General features: G+C 56.7%; 1 protein-coding gene across 1 annotated transcript in view; it reads right to left on the minus strand.

Moving 5' to 3' along the window:
• The window catches only part of LOC117644758 (semaphorin-1A), a 92705-nt gene that overhangs the window by 6033 nt on the left and 67564 nt on the right, over positions 1–19108 (minus strand). Inside the window, exon 2 of the mRNA XM_034384373.1 lies at positions 1478–1574. Coding sequence (XP_034240264.1) covers positions 1478–1574 — 97 coding nt within the window. The remainder of the gene's footprint in view (positions 1–1477; positions 1575–19108) is intronic.

Here is a 19108-nt window from a genome sequence, read left to right on the forward strand (position 1 = left end):
CTCCCCTCTCTCTCTCTCTCTCTCTCACACCGCGCGTCCCCCCGGCGGTGCGAGTTCGTTCGAAGGCACAGACACACGGCCTTATTCGCGCCCAAATTTCATTAGCGGAGAAAATGGTATTTACTTTTCCATTCCACTTGGAGAGCACACCGCGCGCATTGTGGTGGCGCAACGGCAGCAGGGGAAGGGAGGGAGTGAGAGAGAGAGAGAGAGAGAGAGAGAGAGAGAGAGAGAGAGAAGAGAGGGGAGAGAGAGAGAGAGAGAGAGAGAGAGAGAGAGAGAGGTCGTTGCGGCGGATTACTCGGTGCAGTGCTGGCTGTGCCGTGATCATTCAGGTTCAAGGCGCGCTGCGCGCCGAAAGGCACGGTCCATTACATTAGAGCGCTCGCCGCAAGGCGGGGCGGGGCGGGGCGGGGCGGGGCGGGGCGGGGCGGGGTGCGGCTCAGCGCGCCGAGGTGACGCCTCAGCAGCGCCAAAGGGTGCGCTTCGCCCCGGGAGGGCTCCGGGACAGCCCCGGGGAGAGTCCGGGGAGAGTCTTGGGAGAGCACCAGTTCGGGAAGAGGCCCCAGAGACCCTGGAAAGAGTTGGGAGAGAGTCTGGAGGGACCCGCGGGAGACGCAGGCTGACCCAAGAGAGACCCTGGCATGGGAGAGGCTCGGGAGAGACCCGGGAGACCGGGAGGTCCCCGAGTGAGCGACGCCCGTCTCGATTTAATCCCCGGGAAGAGCCGCGAGCACGGGCAGGGAAAAGATAAAGCAATAAGACGCGAAAGGACAGGACGGACGGAATCATCCCAACATGACCCTCCGTGCGGGTGTTTGCAGCGGCAAGAAACTACGCAGCGCGAACAAAGAGATTCAGGCCAAATTACCAAACTTGCGCTTTGTGAGTTACTTTCTAGCCCGTCACACTGTCATGGTAGTTGAGTCAGATTAAAATTTTGAAATCCCGGACAGGATTTGAGCTTCAGAGTCGCTAAACAGGACTCGAACCGAACGTGTGACCCCACCAATGGATTCCTCGTTCGGAGAGCAATCCATTGGTGGGGTCACACGTTCGGTTCGAGTCCCATTTAGCGACTCTGGAGCTCAAAGCGCGTCTAGAATTTTGGCCGCCTCCTCCGGTCTTCTGGTCCACTGTGCGCCCTAGCGCAACGCGTCCTGGAGCCCGGAGGATCGCCCTTTCTTGCGAGATAACAAGGCTCCTGGAATGAGCCGGAAGTAGGGGCGAGTTTACCGGAGCCGTGGCAGTGCCGTGCCATTGCCGTGCCGCCGCCTCGCCCCGCCCCGAGTCGAGACAGAGTCACACCTAACAACCGCTCCGAGCACGTCACCCGGACCATTCCCTGGGGGCTCAATTATGGTGTTTGTCCAGGCAAAGACTGGGGGAAACCCGCAGTCAAGGGTTCAAACACCAGCGTCGCCCCTTTTTTCCGGCTTCTTTTTCTTGTTTGGACGGCTTTTTGTTGGAAACTCACCTCCCGCCGACCAGCAGCGAGTTGCCGTCCCGCACGGCGAGGCGGAAGTAGTCGACGTGGGACTCGTTGCCGCCGAACCGGAACACGTCCTCGGCCCCTGCAACACGTCGGAAACACGTCAGAAACACTTCAGAAACACGTCAGTGACACGTCAGAAACACGTCACAAACAGGTCAGAACCACCTCAGTGACACCTCAGAAACACCTCAATGACGCCTCAGAAACACATCAATGACACCTCAGAGACACCTCAATGAAACCACAGTGACACTTCTGAAACACCTCAGAAACACCACAGTGACACCTCAGAAACGTCAGAAAACCGCCGGAAACGCTTCAGGGGAACGTCAGAAACACCGCAGTGACGGCAGTGACGCGTCAGAAACATGTCACTGAATCGTCACCAACATTTCAAGGCGCTGCCACACCCACACCGGACAATGAAACAGGCGGCACCGGACCGGAAATTGTGCCCCGCCATTGCCGAGTCATGGCGAGGATGCATATTTCACGCGGGGTCCATCCCAGTGTACCTTCGCACTCCACCGCAAAGGGCTTCGGCTGCATTTGCAATGCCCTCGGCAACGCCGTCCCCGCCCTTCTCACTTTCTGCTCAAGTTGATTTTCTTACTTTTGCGGTTTTCGCTTGAGAAGTCGCCGACGAAAACTGAGAGTCTTCCATCCGATTTGACGGAACTGCCGCAGGGATTTCCCAGGCAGTGTACTTAAAGCCCTGCGGTGCCCGGGGAGCATGTCCGACCAGGCCTCTAACGAGTCTTCATTATTTCTGCAGGCGGCCTTTCCGCTGGGGGCGCTAGTGGACAATACTTCGCGGAACGGCGGGCCGTGAATTTAAAAGACCACACTAGCATTAGGAGGGCGGCCAGCCAGCGGCAGCGCTCCAAGCGGCGTCTCGAGGCACTAGCGACGGTCGAATGGGGCACCGCCCGCCGGGCACCGCTCCCAAATATACTCCCGCCATGACGACCCTCGCCTTCTTCAGGATGGCCGTCACAGAGACGCCAGACGTTTTAACAGAATGACAGTCATACTGTGCCAGGGACGGAGGGAGAGGGTACAAGGCAGAGTCAAAGGATTGCCAGTAAGGAGGTTGCGGCTAGCGGGGAAGGACCGCAATCACTCACGAGGCAACCAAGTATTTCGAGCACATGCGGGCGATTGCTTCGTGAATGACGAGGTACGTAAGCTCATGTCCTCAGGGTAAAAACAGTACCTGGATTCCCCAGGATGACTTGGGTAAAGACATAGGCGATTTCCAGGGGCTTCCTGGGGAAACCAGGTACCGTTTTCACCGTACTAAAAGTAGTTTGTAAAACCGTAAAAATTCCTTGGTTAGGTCCAAAGTAGTTTTCTGTAAGGTTCTGAGAGTGCTCTGGTCGAAGTAAAATAAGTTGAAAGCACTGAAGTTCTCACCAAGTGCTTGGGAAGATGATCTCAACTCAACTCCCGACTGCTCGCACGGTGAGGGCCTCAACGCGACTAGTTTGAGGGAGGTAGCGCGCCAAACTCGGACCGAGCACCCACAGCACCCACGTCCAAGTCACACAGGCCCAGCCCAGCCAGTCCCCAAACAAAATACAGAGGCGGCCACAAAGGATGGCGCTACGCTGGCTGCGCCACGCGGCGGCAGGACTTTGGAGGACAAAACGGTTTACAGCCAGCCTAACTCGTGAGCACTCTACAGCCGTCGGGGGAGCCAGGCAGGCAGCCCCGGGCAAGGCCCCCGGCACGCAGCGGTGGCACCGCAGGGGCGGCAGGCCCAGGTGTGTGGGGCTGAGGAGAGAGAGAGAGAGAGAGAGAGAGAGAGAGAGAGAGAGAGAGAGAGAGAGAGAGAGAGAGAGAGAGAGAGAGAGAGAGGAGAGGAGAGAGGAGAGAGAGAGAGAGAGGAGAGGCAATCGCGCGACGAATCCCGAACATCGCCGTCATCAGCACGATAACGCGGCGGCCATTCTGTAGAAAAAGAGAGAAAGGAGAGGTGGCGAGGAGCCCCGCGGCGCCCCGCGGCCAAAATGTGGCCGCGTTTCGGGGACTCGAACCACTAGCTGAGCCAATAAGCCGGATGGGATGGGATGCGGACCACGCTGACGTCATCATGGCGTCATGCAGTCACCGCGTCACGGCAAAGGAAACACGTTTCGACAATTCCGTTGGCCTCACGCCCTTGTGTGTCTTTTTCTGAAACACTCCGCAATTTTTAGAAGCGGGGATGTTTTTCCTCGCAGAGCATCACACATGTAGCCTTGGTCAGGCTGGGCGAAATGAACAGCAAGGCTGGCTCTCTTTGTCGTGTCCAGATTCAGTGCGGGGCTGACAGGCACAGCGAGGGACGTCTATCCATTTGGAGGGGCGACCGGCGGCCGGGGGACACGCCTAGCATACCCATGGTGGGGGCCGGGCGGGTACACGCAGGATGCTCACAATAGAAGAAGAAAAAGAAAGGAGATGAAGGAAGAGACAAGGGAGTGAATAACGAGATGAGAAAGGGCGGGGCGGCTCGGCGGGGGGGACAGCCTATACGGCGGGGAGAAAAATTAGATTAAAAACGCCAGACAGTTCATTTCTCTCTGTCGGCCGGCAAATCTTGCAGCACCAGCCTCACCGTGGACTCCTCTAGACACTCCGCGGTCCAGTGCATGCATGCCTAGCCACTACTGGCGAGGACGTGGACTGATGGAGGCATTGCGGACGTCCCGGGAGACGCGTCCTAGCGGAATCAACGCGTTGTCCTTGGAGAAGGATGACGCGGACTGTAGTTTGCGTCCCGACAGCTGCCGCTGCCACAGGCCTGCCTAATGGACCACACTGCATACCTTTTAAACCTCACCACTTGTTGCAGCCGAACGACAGCCAAGACAAGGCCGCACCGCGCTGTCAGGTTGTCCGCGCGGTACCAATCAGACCGCTGAAAAGAGACCGGCGCAACAAAGCAATCTCATTTGACGGGCGCGCGATCGGGCCGCTGCTGCTGCAGGCTCCCAGTTTGCAGTGGGGTGGGGCCGGTCGGCTTTGGCTTGGCGCCTTACATAAATCTGGGCACGGCGGCGCGTAGATCCAGGGCAACGAATTTACGCCCGCGGCATCAGTCCTCGTTTTGCAAATGCGGCGCCGAATCACTCGGCGTTTTTCTCGGCGTGCCATGGTAACCTTGAGTGGTGGCGCACGGTGGGCCAGAAGGCCAGCGGACGCGGTCAAAATCCCGGACGCGTTTTCAGCTCCAGAGTCGCTAAATGGGACTCGAATAGAACGTGTGACCCCACCAATGGGTTACTCTCCGAACGAGGAATCCATTGGTGGGATCACACGTTCGATTCGAGTCCCATTTGGCGACTCTGGAGCTCGAAACGCGTCTAGAGTTTTGGCCACCTCCTGTTTGTTGTAGTTGCTTACTCGAACGCTAAAGGTCTGCTGAGGCCTAACAGCGCCGATGACGATGACCGGTCTTCTGGCCCACTGTAGCGCCTCTGAGGGCCACAGGCCGAAGGGACACGCTGCGCCTCGCAAGGGCCGAGCAAGGGCATTCTCGCCAGTGTGTCCACACTGCTGCTGACCCAGCGGTACCCTTCGGTCACCTTCAAGCCGTCCCGCAGAGGCCTGTTTGCCCCCGTTCGCAGCTCTAATCCTCAAACGGGACTCACACTGCCAGCCGGTTCAAAAGGGCGTTGGTACGAGTTCGCTCTCTTCGTCTTCAAACCTGCCCTGTTTAGCGACTCTCGAGCTCAAACGCGTCTAGAGTTTTGGCCGCCTCCACTGGTCTTCTGGCAAGTCCACTGCGGGTCGCCTTGGCATGGCAGAGGTGTGCTGCTGCTCCATTTACCGGGTAATATGATCGGCGGGTAATGAGGTTTTGATGAGGGATTGCGGGCTTGCGGTGTGGCAGACGAGCCGAGCAATCAACCCCCACCCTGTCCGTGGCTGTGGCTACACCGTGCGAACTGGCGGCGCACAGTGGGCCAGCAGACCGGCGCAGGCGGCCAAAACTCTAGGCGCGTTTTGAGCTGCAGAGTTGCTGAAAAGGACTTGAATCGAGCGTGTGACCCCACCAATAGATTCCTCGTTCGGAGAGCAATCCATTGGTGGGGTCACAGGTTCGGTTCGAGTCCTGTTTAGCGACTCTGGAGCACAAAACGCGTCTAGTGTTTTGTCCGCCTCCACCGGTCTTCTGGCCCACTGTGCGGCGATACCACTTCACCGCCGTAAACCGTGTCTGCGACGAGTTTGCAGTGTGGCGACGCTCCTTTCTTGAAGCCTTTTTTTTTGTGCGGTTGCCCTACATGTTGGTGGCCATCCTGATTCTCGTCACGTGGGCGCCTCGCCGGCCTAGCCTAGGCTCGTGACAGTTGGTACTCCGTCTCGGGAACTAGCCGCTCGCCCTTCTGGCGGCAAAGTTTAAATGCACAAGTTTGGCGTGGGAGGGCTACGTTGCGGCTAAACCGGGCGCAGCGCACAGCGCGGAGGATGGAGGGGGAGAGGGCGCGGCAAGAGGCAAGCAGGTGGCGAGGTGGCCACGTCTGTGTTGCAGAGGTCATAATTCTTTCCACGTCACCGGCGTGCGCGGCGCCAGTGATTCATAAGGGAATCCTTCACCCGGCCGGCCGGCCCTGCACAGTGGGCCAGAAGACCGGTGGAGGCGGCCAAAACTCTAGACGCGTTTTGAGCTCCAGAGTCGCTAAGCAGGACTCGAACCGAACAAGTGACCCCACTAATGGATTCCTCGTTCGGAGAGCAATCCATTGGTGGGGTCACACGTTCGGTTCGAGTTCCATTTAGCGACTCTGGAGCTCTAAACGCGTTTGGAGTTCCGGCCGCCTCCACCGGTCTTCTGGGCCACTGTGCGTCCTCACTCTGGTGCCGACCAGTCGTGCGTCACTTTCAGGCCAGCGATTTGCGGAAGCGCTCTTTGGACTCGCTTTCATGACGGGACGGCCTAATCGCCCTCCCTTTGATAAAAAGAAGAAGTTGTTGGCGTTGCCTACCGAGAGTGCGCGCCCATCCCCCGAGAGACAATGCGGGGCCAATATCGGGCTCACTCCGCCACGCCAAGCCCGGACATAAAAAGGATTCCAAACATCACAGAACTTGTAATGGCTTCATTTCTATAATACCTGCTTTCGGGGACGAAAAAGGAGAGGACGTTATTGAAAGGACGATATTGAGAGTAACAAACTTGGCTGCAAGTAGTGGCAAGAGGGGCACAGAACAAGAGTTCTCAAATCGAATTCCGTGGCACTCGCGGAGCATTTCAAGGACGTCGTCCAAGTTGTAGAAGATGCCTCGTCCCTTCTCCACGACACACGCACGCCAACACACGCACGCCAACACACACACACACACACACACACACACACACACACACACACACACACACAGCGCTGGAACAGCACGCAGTCTGCACCGGCTTTGCCGCACAGCCTTGTCCAAGGACCGATCCAGCCCCGGGGCCAACACAAGAGACTCCAAGAAAACAGCCAGCAAAACCGTGGCTCATCCAAAAGATACATTTAAAACGTAGCGCTGTTGAGTTTTACTATTCCTACTCGCGTCCAGTGGCGCTAAAAAAAAAAAAAAAAACTTTTCCCGGTCGGAAAAAGGAACTCGCACGGGGAAACGTAATAAAATCAGAAAGGCGGCCGGGCGGTGCTTTTAAAACGGGAGGTAGGTGGAGCGGACGACCGACCGGGGAAATCTAGTGAGGATTTCATCAGTATGCACATTGCCATCCCCACCACTCTCTGGCTATGATTCTTGCAGCATGCGGTAGTAGCTGTGTCGCTGTAGAGTGGCCTTAGTAAAAGAACGCACAAAAATGGGAATTGTGCTCTTTTTCAATTTTTTTACGATCGTACAATACCGCTCTGCATTTACAGCTGCTGAGGTCCAAGCTTCCACATTGGAACTGACACCCACCTGGAACAGAGCAAACAGCACACCGTTAGAAACCATTCAGAATAAGTAAATACGCCGCGCATTTTTCGTTTCAAACAGAGATGAAATTTCAAAATCTCATTTGTGATTGAAACAAGAGAAGCTGGAAACAATTTTGAAGTGTTTTTCTGACAGGCAGACGGAAAGTGCGAGGCAGAATTTGAATTTAAATTTCAAATGCGGTCGTGGCAGCGCGGGGCTCACAGTGATATGAGGGGATCCCCGCTCAACAGGTGGGGAGGGAGCTCCACACCTACGACTCCTTTGGACCACTGCACTGCCAAAAACACACACGCCGAACGTCGTATAATACCTTCAGGATTTACAACGGCGGCAGGGCCGCTAAGAGCAAATTCCCGACAAGTAGGTCGAGCTGCGCGCGGTTGCAAGCTCTGTGCGGACACCCGCAATGTATCTTGTATTGTTCAAGCACAACGTGCCTCAGCTACACCGCGCTTCGACGAGCAGACAGACAGACGTGCACCGTCAAGCGGACGGGCTGTCAGACATGATGTAGGAGGAGCAACACGAGCGTAGCAGGCGCGTTGATGAAACTTGCGCCGCCAACCAGTTTTAGGGCGATTCCACTGTGAAAGCAAAACGACGATGGAAACAGAGCCTCGCTTTTTAGTAACTTCCAAGGGGAAGTCACAGTGAATTTCGGTGTACAAATCCAATGAATTGAAGTCGAATTTCGATGAATTTCAGTTGACATTCGATGAATTTTAATCAAAACTCTAGTCCAAATTTTAATAAATTTCAGTGAATTTTACAAGTTTTATGAAATTTGGTGTACAAATTTGGCTGGATTTATTTACCCTTGGTAACTTCACTGCCTTCATTCCAGCCCTTGAACCCATCTCCATTCTCCTGCCTCCTGATGGATTTTCGACGAGTGACTCCGATTGCCGGCGTTCCGGTATGCGCTGCCAACTTGTGCATCTGGGATCCCTCCCATCAGACCCTCTCAGGAAGACCAACAACTCGAGTAGCATGGGGCTAATGGCTGTGACATGTCACATGGAAATCAGTCGACGGAGAGTCCTGCGGCGGGGCGTGGCGGGGCGTAGCTGCGACACAGAACCGCCACTACCGTACGTCATCACTCAGAGAGGTAAATTCATTTCAAGATGGCGACTGTCATCCCAACGCCTGGCTGCGTGGGCAACCAGCAGCACCATTTATAACGCTGCCGGAAAAAGGTTTCAAATTGCAGAGCAAGCAAGGCTTCCTTACCTCACAAGTTCTGTCTGTGCATTTTATCTTCTTCAACTGGCACCGCTTTGCGCAGTTTCTTTTTCGCAAAGCTTTCTGGGTGAGCAACACGGACAACATCAGGATGGGTCAGTCAGCAGCGGAATTGTCGCCTCTCCGTCTGCTTTCCGCTGGGCGCGTTTGTACGGGCGAGTCCGTCCCTCGACGCCATTCAGGAAATAAAGAATAAGCGTTTTACTGCTGGCAAATCCCGCACAAAGGAGCAGCATCGTGGGATTGTAGCATTTCGTGTGTGTGATCCTATTTCAAGGATGACAATGCATCCGCAGAGCATCCGCAGAGCATCCGGACAAACCGCTCTTCTGCTGAAAAAATAGCAACCGCGAAGAGGAGAAAAACTTTATGGCAACTCACGACGCGCTACAAATAATGAAAACAAGGCGTCCTTCGGAGCCTCCTTTTTCCTCTTTCAATTTCTACTTCGATGGTTTCATCGTTCAGGACTCGCATAGCAGCAGCAGCCCTTCCCTCGCCACAAAAATAATTTCCCAGATTTACTTTCTACGCGCAAAGTTATGACAGCAGTTTATTTTTTGAAGGAGAGTTTCAAAGAGCTTTGTGGAGCGCACCACCTCTTCGTTGCGCAGCACTGTAAGTAGACTATCCGCTTTTGTAAAAAAAAGGCTTTTCTTTATTGCACCGTTGCAAGCAGTTTGCACGACAACGATCACAATGATTACAAGTGTCATGCTCACGCAGGGGCAAAATTCGTTAAGAAGCTGACAACTCGGCAACTTATTTGAGCGTTTATCCCTGTGGAAAACAGGATCTCGGCCTGAGGGATAGCAGTGCAGGAAAGCTCGAGACTTGCACTGCGACTCAAGAGCAATTCCAACTCGATCCGGAAACAAATTGAGTGGCACAGCCCCATGTGCTCCGAGTCCGACCGTGGCCCAGACGTGCTGCGGCAGATGACGAATCGAAACAGCTCAGACTTGAAGAGTGGCCCAATTTCTCCGCCGTCTAGACCAAACTCCTCGTGCAGTTGACCCGGCGGCCCTGGCCTGGGTCTGGCCCGCCTTCCCTCGCAACTTTACAAATATCGCAGGCCAGGCAGCGCACCGTCCGCACGCAAAAAAAAAGCAAGCAAAAAAGCGATAAGGGACCAAACTCTCTTCCATAACGCGTGCAGGTCCTGCAGGCCCGGCAGGCCCGGCAGGCACTGCAAACGAGGAAACTTGGGCAAGCGGCTTGCCGGCGGCTTGCCCGCTTTTTGCTAAGCCCCTTGCAGTGTTGTGGTGGCGGCACACTGGCAAGTTGGCGCAATGCATTGTCGGCGGCGCGACGACTGCGACACCGCGCTGCGGCGCGCTGCGGCACTCACCGCACCGACCAATCAGCAAACTTGTAGCGCGGCAAAGCAAGCCCTTTCATTGGCTTTTTGCAGACAGTTCGATGGCCAAAACAACCACAAATCGTCCGAGGGCGTCGAGGGGTGCCTCGCGCCTCATTAAGCTAATTAAGGGCCGGTGCAGCCCTGGCGGCCCTTTGCTCCATTCACTCATTGTGCATCCCTGGGCCCGGCCAGGCCCGGCCAGGCCCAGCCAAGGCCCTAGGCGCGCCTTGCTGCAGCCCAAGGGCGTCTCGGAGCCAAGGGCGCGAAGGGCATCGCCCCCCATGCGGCTCCACCCCTCCGTATTGATCCGACCCTTACCCGGCAGGCAGGGCCAGGCAGGGCCCGACGCCGCGGTCCGGTCCGAGGGAGCGCAGCTAGGCTGCCGGGAAGGGCTCTAAACAGTGGCGTGGCAAGGTGCACCGCCATGCACTATGTCCCATCCCAAACCGGAACGCCCTCACTGCGGCGTAAGTCGATCGGCGTCCACTGTCGCTCGCAAAGCACCCTGGAGTAGTGGTGCTGACGGCGGGCCTCCCCTCCCCCAACCCCGTCCCGCGTCCGATTTCAAAGGCAAAGGTGACTTTGAATGGCCGGTCGCTGGCTCCACTATCCGGCCGCTGGCCCGCGCCGCGTCGGCCCACGTACACGCGTGCGAGAAAGACCGAGAGAGACAGGCAGCGACGGGGATGACTGTATATTTTCTCTGTCACGTGCAGGGCCTGCAGGGCAGCCTCCCCTCCGAGGGCGTCGCGGAGGAACTCAATTCCAGGGAAACATTTGGCGGCAGGTGGACCCTTTCTGCCCCTCCGGAGGCCCTCCGCACACAAACACAAACTAGCGCGCTGCCATCGACGCGTCGCGACGGTGCGAGTTCCAATCCCGTGCGTTTGTTTCGCGTGGGAGTTTGGTGGCAATCGGAGGCTGCGTGGCGTTGCGTGACGTCACACCTCCCACATGCCCGATCGACGCCCCCTTCCTTGGCTCGTTCGTCTTCTGGCCCCTCCGTTTGCGAAATGACGCTCAAAGTTGTCTTAATGAGACTTTGTCTCCGTCGGCTCGGCCCAGCTCTGTCCCGACCTCCAAGTTTGTAATCCCCCCCTGCCTTGGGGCGTGGCGCAGGGGGCGCAAATGAAATTTCAGTGAAATTCCGTGCCCGATTTTTCAATCGAATTACGCCTTGAGCACGCGTTAATGAAAGAGCATTGCAGAGAAGGCGAAAGCAAAGTCACGTACTCCTTTTGGTTTGACAGTGAGTCTTGACAGTGTCGTATCACGCACGACGGCGTGCATTCCCCCTGTTCGAAACGAGCCAGACAATCCACGTCTGCATTGTGTGCTGCAGTGCAGCGGAGTGCATTGCGGGGCCGCCGCAGTCTTGCCAAAGTTCCAACTAGTTTACCGTGCCACTCACGCCCCCTCCCCGTGCCCTCTCTTTTTGACGTGATCGCGTGCTTCCCGTTGTCGAGACGATTTTGATTGAAGCCTCCCGACAAGACAACCGCCTGCTCGCAAGAAGGGCATGGACTTTGCCGTTTCGATTTGGACAACATAAACGTGCCGAGGGAGCAAGGAGAGAGGGGAGAAGGGGCATCACCTTCGTTGAGCAGGCACGAAACAACTTGATGCAAAGTAAACTCGTCCTGCTCAAACTGCCAGCACTTTCGCGTTTTTTGTGCCCTTAAAAAACGACAAAGGAAGCGTCCCTTGGAAATAATAACATCGTCTGCTTACGAAAAACAAACAAGCTTATTGTACAGTGTACACTGAGAACCGCGTCACCAGACCGGCGCCTAGCGGTCTCTGAGGGGAAGGTAGGGTCACGACTGCAGCGGACAGAACCGCTCCGTTAATTTCTCATAAATGGTAACGACGGCTCATTACTCCGAGGGTTTAATAACAGTCCTGTCTGTCCGCCCAAGCACAGCAAAATATACGATAGCCCGTCCATCCCTTACAAATCCCCTTCAATTATTCAGCACCGAAAAAGGCTCATCCGATAATCGTGGGTGGGGAGGAGCTCTTGAAGATGAGGCGGCAGCAAGTCTGTGGAGCCCAGCCTCGCGACCCCAGACCATCCTTTCCGGTCTATGGAAGCCCTTTAGAAACCTTCGTCACATTTTTTGAACCCGACATTTTTTTAAACATTAAAAACGGGTATAGTCAGCAAGGCATGAGAGCACACTGAAAAACCAAACGTGGTCTAGACCGCACCACTGGTGTGGTCAGATGGGCGCCATTTTGACCGCAGCAGTTGGTGTGGTCTAGACCGCGTCTGGTTTTTCAGTGCAGGTTAGGAGCAGGTTACTTACAGTGCCATTTCGAGTGGGTTTGTGAACTCGTCCTTTATTTTGCGTGCCACGCAGCACGGACAGACAGACGGACAGACAGACAGTCGCCGCTAATTGCTATCGATTCATTTCGAGGCAGGACGCATTGTACGGCCGGGGGGCAAATGATGCTGCATGCTGCGCACAGGTCACAATGGTGCACCATTTGCACCAGCCCAGTTGACGAATCATTTTCCAGCCCGCTTGGTCCGCATTCGCGCGCGCGCGCGCGCGTGTGTGTGTGTGTGTGTCAGAGTGTGCCTAACCTAACTTTGAACCCGTGTGGCGGGCGGTCCGGAAGGGACAGAGTGGGTGGGGGAATGTCGGACGGATGAAAGTTGTTCTCTGTGCACCACACCGCCGGCCGTCAACTCCCAGGCAGGGGAGCGGTGCCTGGCACGCCCAAAAAGGACTCCCCTTAACGAAAAACAGAACTGCAAAGGACCGATTGAAAACACAAGCCAACTGTTCGGCACCTCCGACAACTCCAGAACTCCGGTCGAGCGTTCCCAGGCCGGGGTGGTCGGAATAGAGCTAGCCACACGATTAATCTTATACCTGAACAGGGAAAACACAAACAGGCCGGGGATGCTTGCTGAGAGGGTTCGGCTCCACGCGCCCACCCCACTGGCGAGCAGGGGCTACGCATCATCACCTGGATCCCTCAGGATACTCACCCTTGCCTCTCCACATCCAAAAGACGAGGCATTTCTCATACCTGCATCTTTTTAACAAAAGTTCCTGCATACACCACTGATTCGTCCACTCACAGACATCTTGGCACAGTTCCAAATTGAATCAGGTATTCCATTAAAAGCCCACCCCATTAGAGCACAGACTGGTTGCCCAGATATAATGTTTAATCAATGACCTGCCGGGAAGGTAGACAAAACACACACTATTTATTGCCCCGAGGAAACAATAGCAAATAATATCGACTGAATTCGATTTGTTGAACCTCGGCGCCTCGCATTGGACATGCGCATGAGAATTAGGCGCCATTTTCCATACCGAACATCGCGTGACCGGCGAAAACAACCAAAAACCCCGCATGCAACGCATTCAAACTAGAGCGGCGGGGCCAGCGAGGTGGAAAACCACGTCCATCGGGGGCTGCGGAGCTCGAGATTACATCAGGGGAAGAATCCTCCCAAGCCTGGCCGATGCGATGTCTCTCGAAGGCGGCAAGGGCACATGAGCCTCCTCGAAGGAACTACCTTACGTCCTCGAGCAAAGTCCAAGGAACTATCCAGGCCCCTTGCAGGATCCGCAGGACAAGTCAAGGGCCCGCACGGAGTTGCCCAGGGTACTGTCGACCCTTCCCAGGACGCGCAGGATCACCTCTGGCGGCCTCTGGCGGTGGCAGCGAGGCGGGGCAGGTGTTGCATCATTAGCATGCTGCGTGCAAGCCACCTGCAGACGCGGCCCCGCCCTGCCCCGCCCTGCCCCGCCCTGCCACCCAGCCCTCCAATCACACTCCCTGGCAGGCTGGCTTGCCTGCCGGAGACGCCCGGGTGCAGCTTCTTTGAGGCGGCCCTAGGCTTGGCCCTGCCTGGGTGAACCGAGGTGAACCCCCTGACTCCACTCTCCTCCAAACAGTCCGCCGCGGCCCCACGTCCTCACCAACCACACCGCGCGTGCAGCGTCAAGAAAATAAGGGCGCCACAAACCGTCCATAAAGGCGACGCACGCACGGCCCTTGGACAGGTGTAAACTGAAAAGGGCTCGAGCCCTTTGCAGCGTCCAAATTGGAGGCGCCTGGCACGCCCTTCTCCCTTGATAGGGCGTGCATCCCTTTTTCACACAGTTCCAACCATTTCCCCAGCTTGAGCACGCACAGTGGGCCAGAAGACCGGTGGAGGCGGACAGAACTCAAGACGCGTTTTGAGCTCCAGAGTCGCTCAACAGGCCTCGAACCGAACGTGTGATCCCACCAAAGGATTCCTCGTTCGGAGAGCAATCCATTGGTAGGGTCACACGTTGGGTTCGAGTCCCATTTAGCGACTCTGGAGCTCAAAACGCGTCTAGAGTTCGGTCTCCCTCCGCCGGTCATCTGGTCCACTGTGGTATGCCCGGCGGGGGGCGCGACGAGATTTTCTGTTTCCAAGCGTGTAGTACGTATCGAACCCGGAAAAGGGACCGACGGACGGAGTGACTAAACGAGTCCCTCTGCCAGGGCTGCGCTGGGCTGGGCTGCCCCGAGGGAGGCCGAGGCGGTGCCATGGCGGTGCGATGTGCGGAGGGAGACGTGATGGCGGTCCTCCCCGGCGGGGCTCCCCGGCGGAGCGGCGAGGAATCTCAAATTGAAGAGACACGTCGCGCCAATCTATAACTCGCTGATGCCCGTCACTTTGTCACCCCGTCTGGCACTTCCATTCAGGTGACCGAAAAAAATGGCGAGCCTTTTTTAGCGCACAAACCAGCTGGACATCTAACCCACCTTCCGCCGCACAGTGGGCCAGAAAATTGGTGGAGGCGGTCCAAATCCCGGACGCGCTTTGAGCTCCAGAGTCGCTAAACAGGACTCGAACCGAACGTGTGACCCCACCAATGGACTACTCTCCGAACGAGGAATCCATTGATGGGGTCACACGTTCCGTTCGAGGCCTGTTTAAAGACACCGGAGCTGAAAACGCGCTTAGAGTTTTGTCCGCCTCCACCGGTCTTCTGGCCCACTGTGCGTCGTTTTCCCGGTAAAGCTCCTTGACGTTGGCAGGGTATTCCCTGCCGAGCGAATTCAAACGGCGTGAAAACGGTTCTCTTCCTCGGGGCCTTTCTTGCTCCTAATCCACGGGCCGTATAGCCGAGAGCCGGGCCCAAGGCCTGGCCCAGGGCCGGGCCGCGCTTTAAGGGGCTTCGGGGACGCATTCACGCCACACTTCAAGGATCGGCGCTGCGCGGCCCGGCCCGGCCCGGCATGTAACTACCTTTATGAGTTACGACCTTGATACCTCCCACTGCAGCGCCATCCCTCACGGCGGCCCGCTTCCGCCACCACACTGCGAGCACCACTCCCCCAAGCGGCGTTCGACAAAATACCCGCCGCACGGTGGGCCAGAAGACCGGTGGAGGCGATCAAAATCCCGAACGCGTTTTGAGCTCCTGAGTCGCTGAATGGGACTTGAACGGAACGTGTGACCCCACCAATGGATTCCTCGTTCGGAGAGCAATCCATTGGAAGGGTCACACGGTCAGTTCGAGTCCCATTTAGCGACTCTGCCACGCCAGCCTCCCTTTCACAGTGTGGCGGCACCGCAGCTGACCGCGCTCGCACGGCTGGATACGCCGCCAGCGCCTCGCCGCGAAATAATAACGAATTTCACAGCGGGATGAATGGAAACGACCCCGGCGGCGCGGCCAAGGCGGTGGCGAAGATAGTCCCGCTGCACCGCTGGCCGAGGCTTCATCGGCGCATTAGCAAGTTTCAGCCGTATTTAACCCCGGCAGCCGCAATCAGAGAGGGAGAGGGAGAGAGAGAGAGAAAGGCGCCTGCATCCGACGGATCGGTTGAGACGGCGTGAAAGGAAAGGTACGTTTGACTCCAAACTACATCATTAACCGCCGTAATAAGGACCTATCGCGCTGCTTTGTCAGCCGGGCGGCGTGGCCAGACGCACAGTGGGCCAGAAGACCGGCGGAGGCGGCCAAAACTCTACACGCGTTTTGAGCTACAGAGTCGCTTAACAGGACTCGAACTGAACGTGTGACCCCACCAATGGACTCCTCGTTCGGAGAGCAATCCATTGGTGGGGTCACACGTTCGGTTCGAGTCCTGTTCAGTGACTCTGGAGCTCAAAACGCGTCTAGAGTTTTGGCCGCCTCCACCGGTCTTCTGGCCCACTGTGAGGCGTCGCCCAGCAGCCGAGCGTCGCCGAGTCGCATACCGGGTAGCAAATTGGTCCGCTCCTTCTTACTTCACGGCCGAGCGGTCCACGACGAGAAGGAGGAAGGCTTCTCCGGAAGGGGGATTAGTTCCAGTTAGAGTTGCTTACTTCGGGGCACTTTTAATTTCTCACAGCTAAACAGAACATTAAAAATAGCGCAGTTTTTAGGGTTTTTTTTAAAAAAAATAAATGGTTCATGACTCGTCAAAGGATCACTACACTCCGAAATCAGCTGGTCGGAAAGACCAAACGCAAAGCGACTTTCCCACGGGCGGCTGGAGTCCCCCCGCCGCGAACAACCCCCTGACGCGCGTTAACAAAACGGGCGACGAAAATCACGGGTCGGCAGGAAAGCAAGGTGCCATTACCATTGGCAAGAGGAATAAACATGATTAGGCAAATTACAGGCCCGACAGGCGGGGCACGGCGGGGCGCGGCGGGGCGCGGCGGGGGTGCGCCCAAAGACAGGAAACTTTACACTTTTCACGTAACTTTGGCCGTTAGCGCCAGCCATCAACCACACGCACTCATCAAGCCAGTCTTCCAGAGCGAGGCACTACAGCCCGCTCCAGCTTGTCAGCGGGAGTATACGCCGCGGTGGACCGCGGCAAAAAAATAAAAAATAAAACCGACTTTTAAATTTTTTACAGCCTGCAAGAAACACCAAACACCGCCAGCAAGTAGTCACTTCATCGACTATTGAACCGTGAAAGGAAGCCCTGGGTGTCCGCGCCAGCCCAGTCTTTTCGCTCGCCCTCTCTTTGCACTCCACTTCCCTGGACGGAGAGACTGCGAGGCTGAATCGGGGCGCTTTGCAAGCTCTGGTGGCTTTGCAAGCTCTGCAAGCTCTGCAAGCTGTGCAAGCTCTGCAGACGGAATGTTCACAGTGTGAGCGCGCTGCAGGGCTGGACAATGGCAGCCTGACTGGCGCCGCTGCTGCCGCGGCCGCCACTGGAAGTAGAATCCATTCATCGGCCCTTCTTCGACTGGCGATCGGGGCCGATACAACGGCCGAGCCCTAAGGCAAATGCCTCGCGAAAGAGAACGAGCGAGAAAAAGAACAGGTTGGAATAAATGTCCGCCCGGTTGATAGCCTTCGCCGGTACGTCATCGGGGGGCGGCACCGCGCGAGGGCCCGGCGACGCACAGTGGGCGGAGGCGGCCAAAACTCTGGACGCGTTTTGAGCTCCAGAGTCGCAAAATGGGACTCGAACCGGACGTGTGACCCCACCAATGGACTGCTCTCCGAACGACGAATCCATTGGTGGGGTCACACGTTCGGTTCGAGTACTGCTCAGCGACTCTGAAGGTCAAAACGCGTGCGGGACTTCGACCGCCTCCACCGGTCTTCTGGCCCACTGTGCGACGCCATTCCAATCCCATGTTTTGCCAATAAAATGAAATAAGGTCGCACAAAATAAAGCGGCGTCTAGTTTTTGCGAGGTTGGCCGCCCTGCTGCGAGCGCTGCGAGCGGCGCACAGCGGTCAGCCCGCCCCAGTCCTGCCAACTGCCACCGGCGCAGTGACTAACGGGCCTGCAGGACACCGACCGAAGGGGCCGAAGGGGGCCGTCTGCAGTCTGCAGTGGTGCAGCAGACGCCATTTCCATATCATTTTCTCATCAGGACGGGTATTGATTTAAAACGCATTCGTTGCTTCATTATTCATGGCGGGCTTTCCATTCGGACCGACACTCTGCATGCTTAATTTGGGGACCGGTACCCCCCCGGTACCGCGCCCGGCGACACACAGTGGGCCAGAAGACCGGTGGAGGCGGACAAAACTCTTCACGCGTTTTGAGCTCCAGAGTCGCTAGATGGGACTCGAACCGAACGTGTGACCCCACCAATGGATTGCTCTCCGAACGAGCAATCCATTGGTGGGGTCACACGTTCGGTTCGAGTCTCACTTAGCGACTCTGGAGTTCAAAACGCGTCTAGAGTTTTGTCCGCCTCCACCGGTCTTCTGGCCCACTGTGCGGCAGCGCGCTCGAACTTAAACAAAGTGGTCTTGTGTTTTTTTTCTGTGGAAAATGGGTGATGAGCAGCGGACAACGGGTGCAGTGGCAATGCCCTGCACGCTCCATCCCCTGCACTGCCAACGACAGCTCAACTCGTTAGGGCCAATTGTAGGACAGGCATGCCGGACGCAAGGCCGACGGACAGTGGAGGTCCTGCAGCGAGTCCTGCAGGGGCGTCCTGCCGGCCCTTGCTCTCCCCGAGCACGAACGCCCATTGTGATTCAGCCGTCGCAGCCTTCATTACATTCACACCAAAAAAAAAAGATTCAGAAAAAAGGAGAGGGAACGCAGTTGGGGGCGAGATTGACCAAACAAATCTAAAAATAACAGGCGACTTGGCGACGTGCGACTGGCCGGTGTGTGCGTCGCGTAGTGGTGACGCGCGCGGTACCAGGGGGCGGCTGGCTGTTGTGCCTGGATGCCGTTCGTTCCAGCGGCGCACGCGCACACCACACACACACACACACACACACACACACACACACAGACACACACACACACACACACGCAGTGGGGGTACCACATTATCAAATTCGCCGTGTGGCACACTTGCGAAACTGGAGTGGCCCGCTGCCGCGCGCCCCGACCGCGGCACAAATCATGACCCCCCTCCCCCCTCTTTGGCACAACATAAAGCATGACGGGTGGGGTATAACACGGCACCGTTGACGGCCTCTAAAAAGCGCAGTCCCCCCTCCCTCCCCCTTTCCCCCTCACCGCGCAGCGCGCACGCCTACGCTGTCAAAATAGGTCCCGGGTAAGCAAGCCAGGGTGCACAGTGGGCCAGAGGACTGGTAGAGGCGGCCAAAATCCCAGACGCGGTTTGAGCTCCAGAGTCGCTAAACA

The sequence above is a fragment of the Thrips palmi genome, unplaced genomic scaffold (assembly GCF_012932325.1).
Source record: "Thrips palmi isolate BJ-2018 unplaced genomic scaffold, TpBJ-2018v1 HiC_scaffold_18, whole genome shotgun sequence".
NCBI lineage: Eukaryota > Metazoa > Arthropoda > Insecta > Thysanoptera > Thripidae > Thrips > Thrips palmi.